The sequence below is a fragment of the Canis lupus genome, chromosome 16 (assembly GCF_048164855.1).
Source record: "Canis lupus baileyi chromosome 16, mCanLup2.hap1, whole genome shotgun sequence".
Classification (NCBI taxonomy): Eukaryota; Metazoa; Chordata; class Mammalia; order Carnivora; family Canidae; genus Canis; species Canis lupus.
The window spans coordinates 42,767,903-42,791,629 of NC_132853.1; the positions used below are offsets into that span (position 1 = coordinate 42,767,903).

At 44.4% G+C, this 23,727-nt stretch overlaps 1 protein-coding gene across 3 annotated transcripts in view; it reads left to right on the forward strand.

The window, feature by feature from the left end:
• Nucleotides 1-23,727, forward strand: part of NMT1 (N-myristoyltransferase 1) — a 37,372-nt gene that overhangs the window by 6,263 nt on the left and 7,382 nt on the right. For all 3 annotated transcript variants that reach the window (XM_072780935.1, XM_072780936.1, XM_072780937.1), the window contains 7 exons: nt 84-261; nt 11,932-12,040; nt 15,217-15,361; nt 20,900-21,018; nt 21,697-21,788; nt 22,644-22,760; nt 23,542-23,712. In XM_072780935.1, the coding sequence (XP_072637036.1) occupies nt 131-261; nt 11,932-12,040; nt 15,217-15,361; nt 20,900-21,018; nt 21,697-21,788; nt 22,644-22,760; nt 23,542-23,712 (884 nt within the window). In that variant the 5' untranslated portion in view covers nt 84-130. The remainder of the gene's footprint in view (nt 1-83; nt 262-11,931; nt 12,041-15,216; nt 15,362-20,899; nt 21,019-21,696; nt 21,789-22,643; nt 22,761-23,541; nt 23,713-23,727) is intronic.

Consider the following 23,727-nt stretch of genomic DNA (forward strand, 5'->3'; position numbering starts at 1 on the left):
AATGAGGTGTTCCTCGTTACGGCTCCCTTCGCCACAAAAACTACAAAACCCAGAATAAACCGCAAGTTCCTTTCGTCCAATAGGAACCCCCTATGTAGCGAGGCGCGGAGGCCGGCTCTCGCAACTCAAGATGGCGGACGAGAGTGAGACAGCAGTGAAGCCGCCGGCACCTCCGCTGCCGCAGATGATGGAAGGGAACGGAAACGGCCATGAGCACTGCAGCGATTGCGAGAACGAGGAGGACAACAGCTACAGCCGGGGGTAACGATATCCTCGGAGTCCAATTCCCGTCCAGTCTCCCACAACCTGGGTCTCTGGGGTGCGGGGAAGTCACCGGGAGCTTAGGGTAGCCCCACCCCCACATTCTTATTGGCGGAGACATTGGGATCCTGCCTGGCGATTGGTTGCTGTCTTTGTCATTTACCAGGGCGGGTGCTCAGTATATTAAGGGCCGGAGACATTCAATACTTTTATTATATAAAAGTTCTTCTGCGTAATGTTGTTCCACTCGTGTGCTTCACCCGCGTTCAGGGAAAAGAGCATGTTGGACTGTGGTTTCCGATGGCACAACACGAGTCAATCTAACTACAGTTCAAAGGGAACGTTACTTGGATGTGTGAACAACGTGATTAGCAATAAACGAATAATAAAACATTTTGCTGCAGCTCACCTTCAATGAGGAAATAAATCAGCTTGTACAAACCATAATTATGTTGTAAAATATCACTAACAGAATCTCAAAATACAGACTTACCTTATAAACCCGACATGTAATTACTGTATGATAATGTTTTGATGTATACAGTGCCCGTTGTTCCAGATAATCCATAAGTTTCCTGAACAGTGTGTAATTAGAACTTCCAGGATCTTCCCTCTATTAACTTTGTGAAATAGCCTCAAAGCTTCAAGAAATTGAGTGATGGTGCATCTTAGACAGGGATTGGAACTGGGTTTAATACTGTATCTCCTGTACTTCAGAGTCTTGACTACTAGTAACTGTTACTTGGGGAGAAGAAATTCATCAGGCATTTAAGTGTTGTTCTTTTCCTACATCAGTTTTCATTCTCCTGAGCCACACCCTATCCTTCTTCTTTCTTCGTTTTGTTACAGTAGCTGGTACTGAAGCTCTGTCCTTGTCTAAATTTACAATTATGTTTGTTTTGTTTTGTTTTTACGTGTATGTTTTTGAACGTTAAGTTAGGAGAGACTTTTTTGGATGTATAACTTTGAGTCTGTGGAGGTCTGATTGTGTGTGTGTGGGGGGAGGGGGTAGTCCCATTTTCATAGCCATCAAGTCATTTGCAATATTAGCAGAAGTCCTGTAGGTAAAGGTAGAAGGTTGAAATCTTTGAATAAAATTAAAATACACTGTCTTGGAGAGATGGAAAAGCAAATGATTAATTAAGTAGTTTATGATCTGCTTGTGATAAATCCTTAGGTTAAAAAAACTAGCTTTTATGTTCTTTGACCAGCCTTAAGAATTCACAGGAGAGATGCCTGGGTGGCTCAGAGGTTGGGCGTCTGCCTACGGCTCTGGTCATGATCCCGCGATCAAGGGATCGAGTCCCACATCGGGCTCCCTGCATGGAGCCTGTCTCTGCCTCTCTCTCTCTCTCTCTCTCTTTCTCTTTCTCTCTCTCTCTCTCTGTGTGTCTCATGAATAAATAAAATCTTTTAAAGAAAATTCACAAGAAGAATGTAGAGGAAAAGGAAGTTTGTCAGATCTGGTTTTATGAGTGCTATAACTTGCAATAGATCTAATGTAACAAAAGCCTTGAAGTTTGAGATTGCTTTTTTTTTTTTTTTTTTATGATAGGCACACAGTGAGAGAGAGAGAGAGAGGCAGAGACACAGGCAGAGGGAGAAGCAGGCTCCATGCACCGGGAGCCTGACGTGGGATTCGATCCTGGGTCTCCAGGATCGCGCCCTGGGCCAAAGGCAGGCGCCAAACCGCTGTGCCACCCAGGGATCCCGACTTTGAGATTGCTTTTAAAGAGGAAATAGGAAAAGGAAGAGGGGAAAGTGCACCCCTCCTGAGTAGAAATCCTAATCATAGATGAGAGAGTTGATGAATTCGAAAGTCATTTCAGAAGTGAAAGTATGGCTTTTTCTTTGCTCTGTGTGTAGTTGCTTTTATTTTTCTCTACTAAACTGTTGTCCTGACCAGCATCTGTAGCTTTTTAATTGGTTTTATATTCCCTATGATCTGTGAATCCTTTTGCAAAAAGTATTTGACAGAAAGTTCTGTGTTTTATTTATAGTACAACAAAATGATAACCTTAAGAAAAACTTTGGTGGTGTTTTGTTGTTGTTGTTGTACATGGTTATATGTGGTCTGGATGAACAAATTTATTAGCATCCCAAATCTAGCGATCTGGTAAATAAATTTGGAGGTGGCAGGTGAAAAATAAAGGACCTAGCTTGGAGGACACGCTACTTTTGGCACTCGGAATCTGAGGTGGAGTCAGTATTTCCCCACTAATTGTCAGAGGAAATGATTTGGGAAAGAGGCAGTGTAGCACGGAAAGAGCATGGATTTAGGGGTCATTCATACCTGAGTTCAAAGCCTGGTTCTGACACTTATCCTGTAACCTTGGGAAAGTTACTTAACGTCCAGTTATAGGGATTAAATGAGATAATGTCCAGAATATAGCCTGGCCCCTCCCTCCCCTTCTTCTTTCCAATCTTCCCTGTTCTTCCTTTCTCCAGCTTGTATTCTTATCACATACCTTGTTTTTTGTAGTTTTTATAATAGTGGTTAAATGTATCCAGTTCCTGCCTCACCTGACTATAAGGTGCCTGAGTAGAGGGACCATGTTTTTGAGATGCCTGGCACTTCATGGGCGTTAGTGATTACTTACTGGATGAACAAATGGCAAATGTTAAAACTCAGAGTTCAGTGTTAGTGGAGTTTCTTCTCACGGAGGGGAAGAGTGTCAGATTTGTCTTACACATTTTGCTTCCCCACGTCAGCCTCATTGTGAGCCTTTCTGCAGTTTTCTGTGAAATACCTACAGAAACCAGGGATCCTCCCAATTTGTCCTGGAAGTTTTCCCCTGTGTTTTTGGCTTCTTGAAATTTTTCTTGTCTTATTATTATTTAAAATGTTTTCAAAAGTGATGTAAAAAAAAAAAAAGTGATGTAAGAATTGAAGGGGAGCACCTGCTTTTTATGCTGATGAGTCTAATATGCAATAAAAGTTAATGATAGTTCAAGCCAACCTGTATTCCCTTTAAGGCCTTCCTTTCAGGATGGGCTCACAGTACTTTACACTAATGAAATGAGCTACATCCGTACACTGGAATAATAGGAAATACAGTTGTGGTAGTTCCTTGTGTCCCTTTGTATATAAGGTTAGTCCTTGACTTTTTGCATCATGTGTTTCTTCCATAATTAAATAAACATTTGATGTTTATTTATATTCCTATAAATATACATTTAAATACACATATATGTGCACATGCATACATGCAATGTATGTATATATTTTATTTTATGTGTTTTATATATATGTATCTTTACAGTTTCTCTATATGCTATTTTTTTAATCCACTTAACGAAAACAGGCATTTTTCCCCCAGTTGCTTGCCTGACATAAGTTATCCTGAGCAACTGAGAGTAGAGTCAGACTAAGATAATCTTTTTTCTTTTTAACGATTTAATTTATTTGAGAGAATGTGCACAAGTGGGTGCATGCATGAATTAAGAGAGAAGCAGAGAAAAAATCTCAAGCAGACTCCCTGCTGAATTCAGAGCTCCCTGGACCTGAGCTGAAATTCAGAATCAGATGCTCAATCTACTGAGCCACCTAGGTGCCCTCAGACTAAGACTATCTTATCTTAATAGTGTAGCCCCCTGCAGTTCATCATTCATCTAAAGCTTTAATTTGCTTGTTTGTTTTTAGTGAAAGGCTTTCCAAGAATTGTTGCTAAGGAATAAACATTTTTAGCTGGCAGTAGATTTTAGTTTTGGGTTAGCAAACAAGTAAAGTTTATTTGGATGATTGGAACAGGAAAAGACTTTTATATTGTTTTGTTCCTAAGATTGATTGATTGATTCATTCATTCATTCATTCATTCATTTAAAAAACTTATTTACTTGAGAGAGAGCCAGCTAGGGAAGGAACAGAGGGAAAGGCGGACTCCCCACTGGGGAGGAGGCCTGATATGGGGCCTCATCCCTGAGGGGATCATGACCTGAGCAGAGGGCAGATGCCCAACCAACTGAACCACCCAGGCACCCCTAGGATTCTTTAGGATTCTTTTAGAATTTATTTTGCAATGTCATGGATACTGCTGAGATGCTGCTAAGCCATCCTTTTGATATGAATGTCGAATGTCGGTTTCCTATCCTGGTTTCTTACTCTATGGGGACAGGTTAAGATGAGTTCTTGTAAGTTTTTCTCACTAGTCCTGAGCTGTTACCTCTTATGAAGAAACTTAAGAGAAAAAAAGAGGCCTTTTTGAAAGGAAATTCCATAAAGCCAGCTTTACTTGGTTTTGTTTTATTCTTCCGATTCTCTGAGAGTGGTTCTTTCCATATTTATTTGGTGGCATATAGCTGCATCTAGCTCTTGGAAAGAAGAAATCTTTTTTGTGCCTTTTTCTTAATTTCTCCCTTCAGCTTTTGGTTTTTCAAAACTAGATCAAAGCAGAAATGAAAAGAGAAACCTCATCACTGATATCAAATAAGTGTTCTAATTTTATTTCCCAATTAAGTGGCAATTAAAAAAGAAACTAATCAAGAGCTGCTTCAAAGAGAAGAGACTGGAAAGCAGAAGAAATGAAAAGCAAATGAGAGCCTATTTCAGGGAGACTGCTGCTCATGGCACACCAGTTTTGCTGATTTTTCACATTGTTTAACTAATGTGCTCACTCTAAAATTTCCCAGCTTTACTAAGTCTGCAGTTAACCCTTTGCCTTCAGAGTCCATAGATTTGGGGACCGTAGATTGAGTAACTTTAGGAGGAGCTTTTTCAGCTCTTCTCTGTAACCTTGTCTAAAATCTCTGCCCTGCAAGCCTTTCTTCTGATTCCTCAAGGAAAGTGCTCTTGCAGTTATTGCATTTAAGACACACAAAAAAGCAACAAAACCTAAACTAAAATTCTTCGATAGGATCAGTACTTGCTTAGTAATGTTTTCTACTTCTGCTAACTTTGAGAGACAGCTGAAAAGGTTTCACCATTGTGGTATTTGATAAATGTTCTCTGTTGTTATTACTACGTTCTGGCCACTGTGCTAAGCCCTTTTCATGGATTATCTCCTAGACTTCACTTACAAAGACTGAATTAGCTTTCATAGTGAGGCTTGGGATTTGCGTCTCTACCTCTTCCTTTGACATCGTGGAGGTTCTATTGCTGGACTTGCTGGATTTCTTTTCCTACTGCCTTGAGTTCCGCCTCCTGACTGCAGCAATGTGAGTCGTGTCTTTGGATCCATTCAGTAACCCATGGACTTTCCCAGACTAGGGAGTCAGTTGGTGATGGAGATGGCTGACCCCTTTAAACTTTTCTTAATGGACAAGTATCTTTTCCTGACATCATTCTAGTGTGTGAAATTTCTGTCAGCAGTGAGTCATTGCTCAGAAAATTACTGAAAATGGTCTCTAAACAGCATTTGATTTGACCTTGGAGTTGCAAGTTATGGGGTGGCTCACCAAAGCAACCCAGAGGATGTGGAATTTACATTTCTGTCTCAGTCCCATTCTAAACAGTTTAGTATGGGCCCTGGGTGGCTCAGCGGTTTAGCACTTGCCTTTGGCTCAGGGTGTGATCCTGGGGTCCCGGGATCGAGTCCCATGTTGGACTCCTTGCATGGAGCCTGCTTCTCCCTCTACCTGTGTCTCTGCGCCTCTCTCTCTTTCTCTCTCTCTCTCTCATGAATAAATAAATAAAATCTTTAAAAAAATAAATAAAGAGTTTAGTATATCAGAGCTTTTGTGACCCCTAAAAAAAAACAGTTATCTTCCATGACAAGAGCTGACTTGTTCACCTTCAAAATTCCTGTCCCAGGAAAGGCAGGGGATGTCAGTAAAAGCAATTTTTGTAATCCCTTCCCACAACCTGCTGTTCTTTTCACAGGCCTCTCTGGGTACCTTGATGGCAGTACTAAAGTGTTTTTATTTTTCCCATCCTCTATGATTTACACAGTTTTTTCTTTCACTAATGGGTGGGACTACAGATTTTGGAGTATGACTGTAAGTGAGCCTGCAGTCATAGCAGTACAGAGGATAGACATTTGAGACTGAGTCATACCATGTGCTTTGCACCCAGGTACCCTTGTATGCCACTGCACTCACCTCCTTGGGCCTTCTGAGTACCGATAGGATTTTTTTTTTTTTTAGATTTTATTTATTTATTCATGAGAGACAGAGAAAGAGAGAGAGAGAGGCAGAGACACAGGCAGAGGGAAAAGCAGGCTCCACACAGGAAGCCCGATGTGGGACTTGATCCCAGGACTCTAGGATCACACCCTTAGCTGAAGGAAGGCTCTAAACTGCTGAGCCAGGGATCCCCCCAATAGGATTATTGGTGAACATATCACACCTTGTAAGTAAACAGATTTGCAGAAAGATTTCCTGATATCCAAAAGTAGAATCAAAAGATATCAGAACCTAGGCTTTAATAGGTTTCTCTGAAAATGTTGAATTTTAGCCCAAAGAATTCCAGTTTTTAGGGGTAGAAAATAAGTGACCAAAAAGCTATGAATTTTATTTTCTGGACTTTTTTTTTCTTTGATCCCATAATCAAAACTAACCCTGTTGTCTGTATTTAAGATGTTGGAACCATTTTAAATAGTTTTAGTGGAGCTTTTTTGTTATAACTTTATAGAAATAGGACAGGTCTAACGAGGGAGAAGATGACAAATAAGAAAATTGATAATTTAATAAGAAAGTTGATTATTTAAAATCTCAACCAGTGGTTCGTTCAAAAGAGCACAGCATCTCCACACTTTCATAGACTGTTAACATACCTGTCCTATGGAAACATTATTGGAGATGATTTGCTGACCCCCTTTCGGGCTCTAGCTTTCCAGGATTTTATTTTAGTCTATTATGTTCAAAAGTGTCAGTCAAGCACGTTATCTGTTGAACTCTTAACTGTGCACTCGGTGCAACTGGAGGTGTTATAGGAAACAGCTGTATCAGATGTCCCTATGCTAGGAAATTTTTAATCTTACTGGGAAGGTAGGAAACAACACATTATATGTGAAGTATTAAATCTTTTGGGAGATCATAATCTTAGCCAGATACCATTGAGAGCTAGTGTAGTCAGAGGAGGCCTTCTGGATAAAGCATTGCTCACTCTCCTCCTGGCCTTTATTTATTTACTTACTTATTTCCTCCTTGCTTTTAATATGTGCTCCTCTGATATACAGAAATTTGTTTTAAGGCCCTGTGTGATGAAACAGTGTTCTTTTGACTTTGGAGGAGTCTCAGATAAATTCCCATGGAAACAAGACTATAGTGTTTGGGAAGGAATGGCCCAAGTCTTTAGAAATTGATGGATTGTCCCTGGGTACCAGTTGGTTAGTTGGTGACCAGTTTGTCTCACGTGTCGGGGCCTTGGTTTCCTCTTCTGTAAACAGCAAGTTAAGCTGGGTGGCCCTGAGATTCTTTTCAGCAAGCTGCTGGCTGAGCTTGCACTCCCCCACAGAACAGCTTTCTGTTCCCCAACCACGCACCCTTGAGTGGATTTTGTTACCCAGTAGGATGGAGAGGAGGCCTGTGTTATGGACCCTTACTGCTTGTCATGTTATCTGGAAGTTCTGTGCTCATGCTGCTCATCTGTCAGCGTGCCCTTCTCCCGCCCACTTCCACATCCTGGCATTGCATTCTGTTTCTAGAAATCAGCACTGAGGCTTATTTTCTATCTCCTCCCCCAAGCCTTGATTTATACCACAGCATCCATGGGATTTCTAGTTTGAATTTAGAACATCTTGGCCTTCATTAAAAAATGACATTTCTTGGGACTCCTGGCTGATTCAGTCAATAGAGCATGAGACTGTTGATCTTGGGGATAGGAGTTCAAGTCCCATGTTAAGCATAGAGCCTACTGAAATTTAAAAAAAAAAAAAAATTTAAGACTTAGAGAGCACGCACAAGTAGGCAGAGCAGCATGGAGAGAAAGAAGCAGGCCCTCTGCTGAGCAGAGAGCCCCATGCGGGACTGAATCCCAGGACCCTGGGATCATGACCTGAGCCAAAGGCAGAAGGCAGATGCTTAACTTAGAGCCAACCAGGCACTCCTCCCTCCCCAGTTTTTTAAAGACATTTTTTTAATCGCTTGTCTTCCCTGTTCCTGGCTCTGTCATTCTGCTAATTTGTCCCATATTCACTAGGTTGGTCATTAATGACTTGAGCTTATCAGCTTTAAAGTGTAAACTTCAGGGATCCCTGGGTGGCGCAGCGGTTTGGCGCCTGCCTTTGGCCCAGGGCGCGATCCTGGAGACCCAGGATCGAATCCCACGTCGGGCTCCCGGTGCATGGAGCCTGCTTCTCCCTCTGCCTATGTCTCTGCCTCTCTCTCTCTGTGTGTGACTATCATAAATAAAATTAAAAAAAAAAATAAATAAAATAAAATAAAGTGTAAACTTCAAAATTTTTATGTTAACTTTCATGTCTTTTTCCATTGTAAGGAGCCTCCTTCTCCCCAGGAAGGCAGATTTCACTGATTCTTTGCTCATTTTTTTGGAACCAAACGAACCAAAGTCAGACTTTGATTTTCTGTATTCCATGATTCTGGCCCATCTCTTTGGAGTGTGTTAAGGTGACTGGAAGGCTTAGAGCACTCTGAGATTGCTGTTTCAATTTGCAGAATCACTATACATCCTGAGATACCCACCTGCTGGGTGTGGACTTCAGGTCCCTTTAAAAATTATGCTGAATTCTTAGAGAAGGACTAGCCTGCTTCAGTGGATCGCCTGGTTTGGTTCTCCGCAAATCCAAATGGAAGCTGTTCTCTGAAATGGTGTTGGCTTCCTAGGAGGCTTCTTGAAGACTTACTCTCAAGGCCTCTGAGCTTGGTCTCTTTTGAGTAATTAGTATTACTATAATCACCTTGAAAACTAAACCCTAGGGACGCCTGGGTGGCTCAATGGTTGAGTGCCTGCATTCGGCCCAGGGCATGATTCTGGAGTCCCAGGATCAAGTCCCACATCAGGTTCCGTGTATGGAGCCCGCTTCTCTCTCTACCTAGGTCTCTGCCTCTCTCTGTGTGTCTCTCATGAATAAATGAATAAAATCTTAAAAAAAAAGAAAAAGAAAACTAAACCCTAGTGAACTCTTTGGAAATCTCTTCTCTGAGTCAGTTGTCCTTTCTGGGTTGTTGACTGTGAGACATGGTGAGCTCATAATGTGTTCTCGTGGCTGTAGCTCAGTACCTAGCAGCTCTGTGAAAATGACTCTTCTTTCTTTTCACTTTCCTTTGTTCTTCATCTGTCTCTATATTTGCTGTACAAGTTGAAACAGGATTGTTGCTCAGTAGCTATGTATACAAATTTAGGACAGTACAAGGAAAATGAAATTCACTCTCTGCATTTAGTTTGGGTCTTGGAGTTTGTCAGGCATGTGTATTGATCATGCATAATAAAACAGAACAAGAGTTCAATCTAAAGATCCTTCCACAGAAACAGGTTCATGAGGTGATGGCTGCACAGAAGTGTCTCTACTGAATAGCAGAGCAAGGGCAAGAAGGTGATTTCTTAGTGATTTACTTGGAAAGATTTCTGAAGTTGGAGAAAGTAATTTCTTCTGTTTTCCTTATGTGAAAATGTGTTTAGTAAATATCCAAAAGGTTAACACACAGCAATTCTTTGCCTTGACCTTTTTTATCCATAAAATTATTGTAAAAATATGTATTTTTATGGTAACTCATATACAGGGACCAGGTAACTCATTCCATAAGCTGAAATGAACGAGGACTTATAAATTGTATCAGTGGCAGGACACCGCTTTGTTTCCTAACATCAACTGGTTTTTCAATTTTATAATGTTCCATATAATCTTGAGACTAAAGTGAGAATATGTCTGGAATTTTAAAATCACATAGAATTGTTATAGGCTGCAAATAGGCCTGTAGATGATAACAACATTGAATTACTAAGTGGAAAGAATTTTCTTTAGGCCATAAATTACTTCCTGTTTCCTGTTCTTTGCCATGGCCTTGATGGTTTTGCAGAGAGCATCTGGTTTTAGGAGTTCACCTTATTCCTCCTCAATGTTATTGGTCTTCCTTTCATAGTATGCCTTCTGTATCCCATTAAGATAATACCTAAGAGTTGCACTTGTGTCCAGACTTCATGACACTTGGACTAAAGTGACCTTCAGCCTTTTTTTTTTTTTAAGATTTTATTTATTTATTCATGAGAGACACTGAGAGAGAAAGACAGAGACATAGAGGGAGAAGCAGGCTCTATCCAGGGAGCCCGATGCGGGATTCAGTCCCGGGACTCCGGGATCACTCCCTGAGCCAAAAGCAGACGCTCAACCACTGAGCCACCCAGGCGTCCCATGACCTCCAGCCTTTCCTGGATCTCCCTGACTTCATAGTCTCCCTGCAGCAGGGACCTTTGAGAGGCGTGGCAGATGGGTGCTGGCAGGTAAACCAGAGTGGGGTGAGGGGAAGAGTGAATGACCTAGTAGGAACTGAGGGTTATGGGCCTGGGGAAAAGTTGGGCTCAGTACCTTCTAGGTTAAGAGGCTGCTCTCACTGTAGGCTTTCTAGCATGGGAGGGACAAACTTTCTAGCATGGAAAGCCTTTCCACAGAGCTATGTCCCACAGCTGACTAGAGTTGACAATGATGCAGAAAGTTGGTGAAGTCAGGGAGATTCAGCACAGGCTGGAAGTAACTTTAGTCCAAGCGTAAGGTCATGAAGTCTGAACGCCAGCACTCCTCCCAGGAGTAGGACTAGGTACATCTCCCACAGGAAATGGCAGCTCATGCTGCAGATTGCCTTTTCCCTACACAGTACCACTTGCTATGAGAAGACAATTAATATTCATAATCACCCCAAGGCATTTTAATACCAAGAAGACTTTCTGAATTATAAAATAAAGCGTAAATGGAATTTATCATAATAGTATGGAAAATGTATTTTATACTATTTTAATTCTTTGAAAATTGGTTATCTAGAGTATACAGCTAAAACCCTGACTTATGGGCACCTGGCTGGCTCAGTGGTTGAGCGTCTGCCTTTGGTTCAGGTCATGATCCTGGGGTCCTGGGATTAAGTACCGCATCAGGCTCCCTGCAGGGAGCCTGCTTCTCTCTCTGCCTCTGTGTGTCTCTTGTGAATAAATAAATAAAATCTTTAAAAATAAAACCCTACACTTAGCTGATCCTGCAGATTAGAGTTCACTGTATTCTCAGGTGGAACTACTAATTTTGAATTTTTTTTTGAACTGCCTTTTTCCTCCTTCCTTCCTTCTTTCCTCCCTCCCTTTGCAGTACTGCCTTGAGCTTTAGATCCAGCTGGGGAATCTTAATAAACCTTATGCACTGAGAGGATGGGAGTGGTGGCAAAAAAGGGTTTCCAAAAAGACTACTTTGGGCTGTCATCGTTTTAAATTCAGGGCTCTGAGGAAGCGTTGGTGGTATGAATGCCCTGTTAACAATAACCATTTGCCTTTGCCTCTTGCAATCTGAAGGAAATAAACATAAAATAAAAGCAAGAACTTAAAAGGTCCTTCCAAACAAGATACTTCTTGCACAGCCCCCCCCACACACACCTCCCAGAACTGGTGGGAGTGAGGAGAGTTGCATTTGCTGGTGTCCTCCAAATGCCCCTCTGGGACCTGGATTCTCTAGTCAGCTTCTGAAGCCAACAGGCCTGATTAAGGAAGGTCTGGCTCCCCAGAAAGCTCTTTGTCAGTGTAGCTCCAAACAGATGATTTTTTAAAAGCCCTGCATCAGTCTTTATTTTGTCTTACAGTGGTTTGAGTCCAGCCAATGACACTGGAGCCAAAAAGAAGAAAAAGAAACAAAAAAAGAAGAAAGAGAAAGGCAATGAGACAGATTCAGCCCAGGATCAGCCTGTGAAGGTAACAAGGACGCTCTGTTTTCTTGTGACCGAGAGTCGCTTTTTCAGATGAGAGAGTTTGGGGGTCAATGTATAGGAACAATTCAGATTGACAGTCTCCACTGGTATTGCTTCAAGATGGAGGAGTTGGATCCCTCTGCTGCCCTCTGCTGCCCTAGACCTAGGTGATGAAACTGCTCCTGGTACCTTAAGAGACACAGCAGGTTAGACGCTGTCTCCCGAGCATGTTGCCCCCTCAGTATGTCCAGGTACAGAACTGCATGTGCTGCTGTGCTAGGTGCTGGAGAGAATTCTGTCAGAACAGCCCCTGCTGCCTAGAGCAGTGGTTCTCAGACCTCTGTCTTAAGTCCTCAGCACTGGGAGAAGAAAGGGCCTGTTCTTTTTTAAGGCCAATCTTTATGTATTGCGAGCATTCCCTTATTGCTATAGTCATTGTAATGGAAGCTGTGAGTCCCACAAGGTCCATTTCTGAGGTCCACCATTGAGAACCACTGGCCTAGACCGTACAACTAAGACTGACACATGACCTGAAACCCAAAAGTACGGGCAGGGATTGGCTTATTTCATAAATAAAAATTATAAAAGAAAACCTTTTATTTATTTATTTTTTTTTTTTAAAAAGAAAACCTTTTATTTCAGGTTAAGTGTTACCCCCTTCAGAGTGGTCTCCAGGAGAAGCTTAAACATCGAATCCCTCTCTTAGAAGCTTCACAAGAGATCCAGTCTCACCCCAGTATACCCTCACCTTTTTTTATGCCGCAAATACCGTGCTTCAACTTGAATCTCCTACCTTGTTGAGAAATGGCTTCAAGTAATTTTTTTTTTACTGTTCTCAGTATTAAATCCACTATGGAAAAAAATCTCCAAACCACCATTGTTGACCACCAGGCACTTCATTTAAATTAACCCCAAACCTTCAACATCCCTACTTGGGAGGTGGTGGCAGGGGGTCTTCCTCATTTTAAAGCTGCAAGCAATAGGATGCCTATCTGGCTCAGGTGGTAGAGATCAACTCTTGATCTAGCAGTTGTGAGTTCAAGTCCCATGTTGGGCATACTTTAAAAAAAAAATTAAGGATGAGAGCAATGGCTCAGCCAGGTCTTTGGGCCAAGGATTCTAGCCCAAGCCTGTGCTTTAGCTTTAGAAACTTTTGTTTCATTGTTTGTCTGGAGGTGGGTGTTTGGAGACTGAAGGGGGATTTGAGCTCCAGCATGTATCAAAATGATTCACTTTGAAATTAGAAACATTTAACAGGGATCCCTGGGTGGCGCAGCGGTTTGGCGCCTGCCTTTGGCCCAGGGCGCGATCCTGGAGACCCGGGATCGAATCCCACGTCGGGCTCCCGGTGCATGGAGCCTGCTTCTCCCTCTGCCTGTGTCTCTGCCTCTCTCTCTCTCTGTGACTATCATAAATAAATGAAAATTTAAAAAAAAAATTTAGAAACATTTAACAAAATACCATTTACATAACCTCCTTTTCCCTCTTTGTGAGAGGGGTGCAGTTCATTGTCAAGAATTTAGGAAAGACCTGGTGCCTGAGTGACTCAGTGGTTGAGCCTTTGGTTCAGGTTGTGGTCCTGGAGTCCCAGGATTGAGTCCCACATCAGGCTCCCAGTAGGGAGCCTGCTTTTCCTGCCTCTCTCTCATGAGTAAATAAATAAAATCTTAAAAAAGGAATTTATGAAAAACGTTAACAAGAGGAAGAAAATGGAAAGCACTTGTCCTACCTCCCAAGAATAAGCAGTATAAGCATTTAGTTTATGTTCTCCCTGTCCTCAATATAAATGGGGGAAAAAAGTAGCATATTAAAAATACCAGAAGAAATTCTGAGTATTTTTATATAATCGTAAGCCTGACGTAAGACCCAGAAGCCATAAAAGCCAAAAAGCTTTTCTTTTTAAAAGAAAAATTGACAAATTTAAATCCTCTCTGTAAAAGTTAAAAAGATAAATAGACTGGGAAAACATCTGTAATATATCAGTCAGTCAATTTAAAATAATGAAATGAGTGGGCAGTTTACAAAATTAAAAATGCACATTGACACAGTGTATGAAAAGATAGTTAAATTGACAAATTAAAATTAATATTTTTTTCCTCGTTGGTTGGAAACTTTAAGATTTGGGAAATCTAACGATGAGGATCAAGAGAAACACGTGCTCACTGGGTTATTAGTTGATACTAGTTAAATGAACACACTGTTCCTTGGGTTATTGATTGATACTCTCTTTTTAGAGAACAAGTTGACGATATATATTACAATTTCTTTTTTTTTTTTAAGATTTTATTTATTTATTCGTGAGAGGCAGAGGGAGAAGCAGAGACACAGGCAGAGAGGGAGAATCAGGCTCCATGCAGGGAACCTAATATGGAACTGGATCCCAGGACTCCAGGATCACGCCCTGAGCTGAAGGCAGATGCTTAATCGCTGAGCCACCCAGGCGTCCGTTTATTACAATTTCAATGTGCATATCCTTTGACCCAGAAAGTCTCTTTCATAGACTTTATCCTACAGAAATATATATTCCAGTGAGCAAAAATAGATGTACAAGAAACTTCATTACGGCATTGTTTGTAAAGCTGAAGAACAAAACCACGAAAATGCCCATCGGCGGGGGACTTGCTAAATATATTGTGGTCCATCCACAAAGTGGACTCAGTTCAAATGAGCAGATCTGTGTGTCCACATGGAGAGGTCTCTAGGACCGTATTTAAAGAACAGCATATAGAATAATACCATATGACCCAATTCTAGTTTTTGAAAATTGTGCGTGTGTGTGTTTGGAGCTTGCATGCAAAAAAGTCTGAAATTATATTTGCCTCTTCTCACCCTACCTCCTAAATTCAGACTTTTGGTGATAAGGATTATATTTCAGGGGTGGGATTGTTGGGTTTTTACTTTCTATATGTATTATACATTTCTGCATTGTTTGAAATTTTACACTGAGCATGTATTCCTTTTGCCCTCAAACATGAGACTAAGAAGGAGAAACCCTGTAGGAAGCACCCACCCTTCAAAAAACCATCACCAACCACTCTTTGGTTGTCAGATGACATCTGACCTCTGGGGTTAGGATCATACCCCTTCCTTGAGTTGCACCCCTTAACTCTTGCACTTGTGATTAATCAAAAGTGTGTTAACATAATGGGCCTTTTCTCTCCCCAACTTTGTCTCATCCAGATGAACTCTTTGCCAGCGGAGAGGATCCAGGAAATACAGAAGGCCATTGAACTATTCTCAGTGGGCCAGGGTCCTGCCAAAACCATGGAGGAGGCTAGCAAGCGAAGCTACCAGTTCTGGGACACGCAGCCTGTCCCCAAACTGGGTATGTATGTGTTTTCTTCCCTAGGCGAAGGGGAGGGATGTGTCTTAGCTTTGGGTGCCACACTGAATTAGTGAGGGAAGGATGGTAGGGTTTTGGAGTTCCTTGGTGGCTATTTTTAGAGGGCAGTCTTTAAAGTGCAGTATAGAAAACACTAATGTTCAGGGACCTTACCATGTCACAGGAGTACATATTGAGAACAAGTACTGATTCCTTCCAGTCCATCATCATCTACTCTAAATCTACAAAGAAAAACCATACCTTGGCACACGCTGAGTAGGGTTGTGTGCCCAGGGGTCTGTGTTCCCACAAAAATTTTATTTCTTTTTTTTTTTTTAAGTTTTATTTATTCATGAGAGACACAGAGAGAAAGAGAGAGTCAGAGACACAGGCAGAGGGAGAAGCAGGCTCCACACAGAGAGCCCAATGTGGGACTCGATCTCAGGACCCCAGGACCACACCCTGGGCCAAAGGCAGGTGCCAAATCGCTGAGCCACCCAGGGATTCCTCCCACAAAGATTTTATAGAGAGACCATCTCATTTATGGGGCAGATGTCTGATCCTGGGGTGGGCTGTCCTCCAGCCCCTTCCCTTTGTCCCTCAGCCAGTACACACTTACCAACTGCACATAACTTGACATTTTGCTCAAGAGTGATGGCTCAGCCCCCGGGATGCCCTCTGCAGGTCTGGTTGACACCCTTTAGAAAAGCTATATTGAGCTCTTAAAGGGGTAGGACAGGCAGAAAAGCTAAAAGGATTCTGGAGAGACGACATAACAGAGTTAGAGATGCCTGCTGAGGCTGAGCCACAGCTAATATTGATGACTAACTTCAGATGTCGCTGTTGACAAAAAATTTCCAGAGTGGTTGCACCATGATTCTGGGCCTATTGATGGCCCAATTCCTATTTTCTCTATGACCGAGAAAGTGTGTTGAGAAAACATGAGACACCAAATGTAAGCGGCCTTCAGGTTGTGCGTGTGATTGGTCTCTTCCAGAATTCTTGGTGGGAAGGGGGTGGGGGGTGAGGGCAGGCCAGAACCAGTGACTCGAGAGGGGAGAGGGGCTGCTGTACCCACAGAGGTGGTCTATTCCAGGGGTGGGGAGTATGCAATACAAGGCAGTGCTACTCAAAGTGTGGTCCTTGGACCAGCAGGGTGGGCATTGCCCTAAGAACTTGTAAATGTGCGGACTCTCAGGCCCTACCTCGGGTCTATGGAATCAGAACCTATAGGGGATTTGTGTCCACTCTGCAAGTTTCAGAAACTGCTGTAGAGCAGATGCAGTTCTCGAACAGTTCAGTCACAATCCAGACAAACTGAGATATGCCCCCCCGGGGTGGAAAGCAAAGCACTGCCTGGATGGTGAGGAGTGGTGAATCGGTGGCAAGCACTCCTCCAGAACCCTGTCCTGACCCATCCGCCTTGTCTGTCAGGCACCCCAGGTCAGCCAGGTCCCAGGCCCACTGGCTAAGCTCTCCAGCAAGGCTTTGGGTCGTAGTAATGCAGTTAGTAAGGCATTACCAGGACCGGGTCCTGGTGACAACTCCCCGCCAAGAAGTTGGAAGAATTCCACCTTTGAGTGAAATGCACAATGAGGCGTTTTGTGGTGGCTGCCGGGCATTTTGGCCCAGTTTTCAGATGGGGCTTTGGAGTTTTTTGGTCTGATTTTATTTTTCATTAAGAATTTGCAAATGGTTAACTTAGCTCCATTCTTCATAGACATGGAACCTGCTGAAGAGATGAATTGGGGTCCATGGACTTCTGTTCCTCATTAGTCCAGTTACTATTCTATGTTGTCTGCCTCCATTTCTCCACCTGTAAATGGAGAGAGTACTCCAGGTTCGTTGTCAGAAAGTTCGTGAGAAAGCCGCCTAGTTGCCACAGGAGTCCTGACGTCCTGAGGAAGGTGGAACCAGTTCAGCTGTATTTCTTCTGGATGTGCCTCCTGGGCCATATGTGGTGTGGGGCTCTGGGGAAGCGCCGTTGCTCTGAGCGCCTGACCAGTCTCCCTTTCAGGTCTGTGGTCAGGCCCACAGGAAGGCTTCTGTTGTTTCCATGAGGCAGTGCACAGAGGGCACCACATCACAGGCTTCAGTTGGTCGGCGTGGCTGAGGTGCCAGCCTCATTCTCCTCAGGGTAGTGTGACTTACAGCTTCTTGCCATGATTTTTCCCACTGGAACGGTGCCGGTGGCCCGGAAGCCTATCAGTTGTGCTGTTTACTCCCACCTTGTCAGGAAAGGTGTGATTAGGTTGTATTCCACTACAGAGACCTGGAATTTTTCAGAAGTTCATGATCCTAAATTCTCCATCAAAGGGCTTTCTGAATAGCAGTTGTTTTAGGCTGTGTGGCAATTCTGTGTCCCCAAATACACACACACACACAGTTCCGTTCCCAAATAAACTTGTTTTTTCTAAAGGTTGTATTTATTTATTTGAGAGAGATAGTGAGAGAGAGCAGGAACGGGGAGAAGAGGGAGAAGCAGGTTCCCTGCTGAGCAGGGAGCCCAATGTGGGGCTCAATCCCAGAATGCTGGAATCATGACCTGAGCCAAAGGCTGATGCTTAATTGACTATGCCACCCAGGCGACCCCCAAATAAACTTTGGATCCCCTTTTCAGATCATGTCATTCTACTTTTTCAAAGTCATCCATTTTCTACCATAGTAGAGGGCTACAGAATCCTTTCCCCCTCATCTCCATGGATTGGAATCTCACCACCCTTAGATTCATTTGTACAAGTAACTACCCAGAGGAGAACTCAGCTTGTACGTGGTTTCTCCGAGCTGTGTGAGAGAAGCCTCCCCACTCTCAGCCTCTTCCTTGCCCTGTTCATAAGGTTTAAACTCTTCCAAATCTCACACTCTTTGCTTCTAAGTCCTTCACAGTTGCTGTGGTGCATGGTTTGGGATCTTTGATGTCGAAGGCAGAGAGAATTTCAGGGAGAGAGTGTACAGAAAGAAAACCCTCTGAAAGTCCAGGATTTTCTTCTAAAGTTCCCAGCATCCTCAGTCAGTTACTGGGTTTGGGTGGCCTAGAGATCATTGGCTGTACTCCAATCATTCTCTGTGGCAACCTCCCACACCTATATAGCAAGAGGTGCTCAAAAGCCCTACAAAGGTGGAAGACTGGCCTGTCCCCACAGGCGGAAGCTGTGATGCTGGGTGCTGGCAGGAGGACAGTGCAGTAGCCCAGGGCCACTCCTCAGCTTCATTGGCACCCCAGACTGTAAACCTATTAAAAGTGGTGTTAGTTTTCTCATTGTTTCCTGGAACTCTTTTGTCAGCTATGTCTTGCAGAGGTCAGCCTTGAGATGACCTGTGACAGCTGTCTAGCAGGTCAGGGGCCCTCATCGTGCTTGGGGGACAGGTGTCTGCTCACCTGTCTGTTGAGTGCCCATGATGCTGAGGGCCTATGCCATCCCATTCACCAGCTCTGCCCCAGAACTACTGCACTCTGGGATTCCATGGATACATGGTAAAGGAGTGAATAGAAATGCTCATTGTATGCAGGGTCTAGTAAGGAGCATAACTGAAAAGATTTAGCCTTGAGATTATTGTGCTACAGTGAGGAAGACTACCAGTATCTTGCCTGTGGAAATCATTTAGGAAAAAAGAAGGGCAGCCTGGGTGGCTCAGCGGTTTAGCGCTGCCTTTGGCTCAGGTCATGGTCCTGGAGTCCCGGGATCGGGTCCCACGTCGGGCTCCCTGCATGGAGCCTGCTTCTCTCTCTGCCTGTGTCTCTCTGTCTCTCATGAATAAATAAATAAAATAAAATCTTTTTTAAAAAGGAGAAGCAGCAGCAGCTTCTGAAGTAAAAGGTATCTTGGAAAAGGTATAAATTCAGTAGAGTAAGAAACCAACAAGCACCTTGATAAAACTAGCATAGAAATCCTTGGTACTTTCTAAGGGTCTAGCCCTCTTGGCTTTGTAGGCCCCCAAAATTTTACATGACAGTGAACTGGAAGTAGATTGACTGAAATTAATTCACAAGGGCTAGTTTATGAATAAATCAAAAGACCAGTTTCTGAAGTAGGGGAGAGGGGTGTCTGGGTGGCTCAGTGATTGAGTGTCTGCCTTTGGCTCAGGTTGTGATCCCGGGTTCCTGGGATCAAATCCCACATGGGGCTTCCCGAGGGGAGCCTATTTCTCTCCGTCTCTCACAAATAAGTAAATAAAATCTTTTAAAAAAATAAAAAAAATAAACTAGGGGAGAAAAATATAACCTCTTTCCCAAGCAAACCTATTGGGGAGCTGGATGGTAAAAAGGAGGTAGCCATTTGCTTCTTTGCTATGTGTCTCCCTTGTTGCCTGCACTTTCCAGTTTGTGATGTTGGTAATGACTTATCTATTAAATACTTCGCCAGAAGATGGTACATCTTGTGGGGACAGGGACTTTGTCTTTTCCCTGCTGTTTCCTAGTGCACAGTGTCTGATACAGGTTGGTGCTGAGAGAGAGTGTTAGGTGGTCAGTCCTAATGGCATTGTCCTCAGTTCATGGCCTGAGGCAGCTACTTCCACTCCATCTGCCCCATGGATCCATTACTGGAAGGGTCTGTCGTTGCTTATTACACATTAGAATGACATATTTGGGCCAGGGGTCTGAAAATCAGTAAAAGCATAAATTTAATGCCTGGTGTGTACAGAGCCTGATGCTGGGAGCAAGCAGTGAACTGAGTGGGTTCCTTTCAAAGGTTCAGTTTGCAGGATATGCTAAACATTGCATTCTTCCAGATGTGAATATGAAGGAGCTCTGAACTGTAGAAACTGAGTAATTCTGAGGGCCAAAATTAAGTGGTCGATTTGCTCAAGTGTGTCACATGAGTCTGATTTGGCTGTGCATGGGTATCAGGGTTGTATCATCTGAGCACCCCAAGTACTCTCCACATGCTCCACAGAAGAGGGGCATCTGTCCAGTGTGGGGATGTCAAATCAGTAGGTAACTTCCCGGCAGCATTGTGTGGCTTCCGTGATTCAGCCTAAAGACGCTTGTAGGACTCTGTAAACACCAAACAACCAAGTTGGCAGCAGTAGTTAAGTGGCCCACATTGCTGAAAGCCAAGACTGGCAGGGCCAAGATTGAGCCTGGCGCCTCAATACCATCCTCTGGGTCAGCAGTGGGCGCAGTACATTGTTGTTGCTGTTGACACAAAAGCAGCCTTGTTGCAACTCCTTATAAATCTGTCCAGGTTGATGGGTCTGGTCCAGGACCATGACAGTCCTCTTTATACCAGCGGGGAGGCAGGATGCCAAATTAGTCAAGATAAATGTTTGCCATTTAGTAACCAAAGGGAGATTTAAAAGAATTTCAAAAAAAACCAACCACCTTGGATCTTAGTGATTGTTCTGAGGCTTTGCTAGGAGTTGGCTCTCAGCTGAGGACTAAGGGTAGCTGGAGAGATGGTCTGTAGTTGCCAAGCACAGAGTGTCCTTCAGACGGAGGGCTCTTAGGGACAGGAGGAATGTGCTGTGGTCAGTGTTTGGGCTGAGCCCCTTCCCGCCCCCTGAGATGGGGTGAGGCTCCTAGCTATGCTCTTCTTCCAGGAGAAGTGGTGAACACCCATGGTCCCGTGGAGCCTGACAAAGACAACATCCGCCGGGAGCCCTACACCCTGCCCCAGGGCTTCACCTGGGATGCCTTGGACCTGGGGGACCGTGGTGTGGTGAGTAGGCTGGCCAGGCTGCAGTGTGGATTGGATGCGACTTTCAATGAGCCCTGCCACCATATGAAGATAGCTACTACTCAGTCCTTCCTCTAGGACTCTCTTGAGAGCCAATCCAAGCAGATTGGAGCAGACACACCTGCCATCTCAGGCCCCCTCCCCCCCCATCTGTTGCCTCTGAGGCCTGCCTGATATGCCACATTTTCTCTTTAGGATTTTCTTTTTTAAGTAATCTCTACGCCCAATACAGAGCACAAACTCACAAACCCAAGAGTCATATGTTCCACCGATGGAGCCAGCCAGGTGCCCCCAAGATGCCACATTAACTAGCACTTGGCTTCTCAGGCAGGTTGATAGTTCCCCAAGGTGATATCTTTCTGCCATGCATGTGTTTTCCTCGTTCATCTATTCATTTGTTCTGTGTCTTAACAATGGAGTAGCCGGCTAGTTGGATGACATTCTTGCTCTGCCATCCTCGGTGGCTCGGTTTCCTGGTACAACTAGGGTACTCGTTCTGAAAGAGTCCCTGCCATGCCTGGATCGAAAGGATTTATGAGATGAAACATGGTTTGCCTTGTCCTTCTGGAAAGCGTAGAGCCCCAGGGAGTCGAGGTTGGGCCCTCCCTCACCCCTAGCCATGGCAGGGTGGCTCTGAGGCAGCCCCTTGTCTCTCTGCAGCTGAAAGAACTCTATGGCCTCCTGAATGAGAACTACGTGGAAGATGATGACAATATGTTCCGGTTTGACTACTCCCCGGACTTTCTGCTATGGTGAGCCATGAGGGCTTCCTGGTGGTGGCTTTGGGTGGGGCACAAGGCAAGGCTGCCACGGTGGGCCCACCTTCTCATCCCTGCTAAGAACCAGCCTTTGAATGGCAAATTAGGGTGTCCGTTTTGAGTACTCACATCTGAAGGAATCTCGTTTCCGGTGGAGCTGAGAATCGAAATCTTATTTAAGGCAAGTGAAGGAGACCCTTTGTAGCATCAGTACCCAGAAGAAGGGATGCTGTGTTATATGGTGACTTGGTGTGAGAAAGAAAGAAAAGACCTACTGAGATTTTGAAAGAAAAAAAAAAAGTCATTTTCTATCCAGTTCCTGAGCACACTTGGTTATATGGTTACTTGCTTGGCTGAGTCAAGCAGCCTCTCAGTGCCATGTTGAGTATCCAGGAATGTAGAGACACAGCACTGAACTGGAGAGGGACTGCCTGAAAGGAAGACTGGGCAGGCAGAAAGAGGGGGTGAGGATACCCGGAGGGCAGGTGGAAACCAGAGCTCTGGGGGATCCATGATCACTTCACAACCAGGGGACCCATTGGATGCTGAGCCAGTGAGGCCGGTCCTCTGACTTCAGTTATCAAAGTGAGTGAGCACAAAGAAATGAGATCAGGTACAAAGTCCTCAGTATGACAGCCTTGGATTGGGTGGATAAGTAGGCCAGGTGGGCTAAGCAGCAGACAAGGCCTCTGGCTTGATCCCACGGGTGTCCAGGAGGGCTTGGTCCTCAAGAGAATTTAGCTACCTAGGGAAGTGAAACAGGAGGTGAGAACAGACTCAGCTGCAGAGTGCAGGCAGCCTGCCCAGCCCACTGGTCACCTGCAGCTGCGGCCTCTGTCTCTCCTCTAGGGCTCTCCGGCCACCTGGCTGGCTCCCCCAGTGGCACTGCGGGGTTCGAGTGGTCTCAAGTCGGAAACTGGTTGGGTTCATCAGTGCCATCCCAGCAAACATCCACATCTATGACACGTAAGCACCGGGAACTCCACCCCCACCTCCTCACCATCCTGCTTGGTCTGAGAGTGGGGGAAGAAAAGATACCCCATCTTCCACAAAAGAGGGTGAAGAGGAACTCAGGTGCTGGGAATAGAAGCTCATAACAGGAGCTGTCCCTTTTGCTCTGTGTTGTTGCTCGTTCTCTTGTTCATGATCTGTGCTGGATGAGGTCCACCATGAGGGCTGGGTGCTACCTGCACAGGGGCTCCGCGTTTGCACTTGAACCTGTCACATGGTGGTGCACTTGAGCAGCTTCAGAAATGGGCCTGAAGCCACTGTGACTCAACATCCAAACAGTCACAGGGCTTGTGAGCTCTGCTCTTTATTTTCCCTGGAAACACCAGAACCATCTGCCACAGTTCTCTGGGCTTTGTAGGCCTGGGATTCTTGTGGGAGTCAGAACCCTTAAAACTTCTGGATAGCCCTTGACTTACTTTGGGGTGCCTTGCCAGCTCAAGGTGGGACTCCTCTCCCTGCTATTGGGGCAGATCCTGGTGGTACCTTTAAATAAAGGAGTTTGCTTCAGTCCCACCTACCTTTGAAAGTGGGGTCTGGTTCAAAAGACTGGGTTCCTTGCCTGGTGCAGCAGAGCAGCGAGGAACAGGAGGAGTCCGAGTACTGGTTGCCAGGTGCAGGTGGCAGCAGAACGCATGCCTGAGCTGAAGCCCCCCCACCCATGGTTGCTCCAAGGTCCTGAAGGGGTTACCTTCCCCTTTAAAAGCCTGGTCACTGGGGTGTTTCCCTTTCTCTCCAGAGAGAAGAAGATGGTAGAGATCAACTTCCTGTGTGTCCACAAGAAGCTGCGCTCCAAGAGGGTGGCTCCAGTCCTGATCCGGGAGATAACCCGGCGAGTTCACCTGGAGGGCATTTTCCAAGCTGTTTACACTGCCGGGGTGGTATTACCAAAGCCTGTTGGCACCTGCAGGTAAAGATCTCTTGA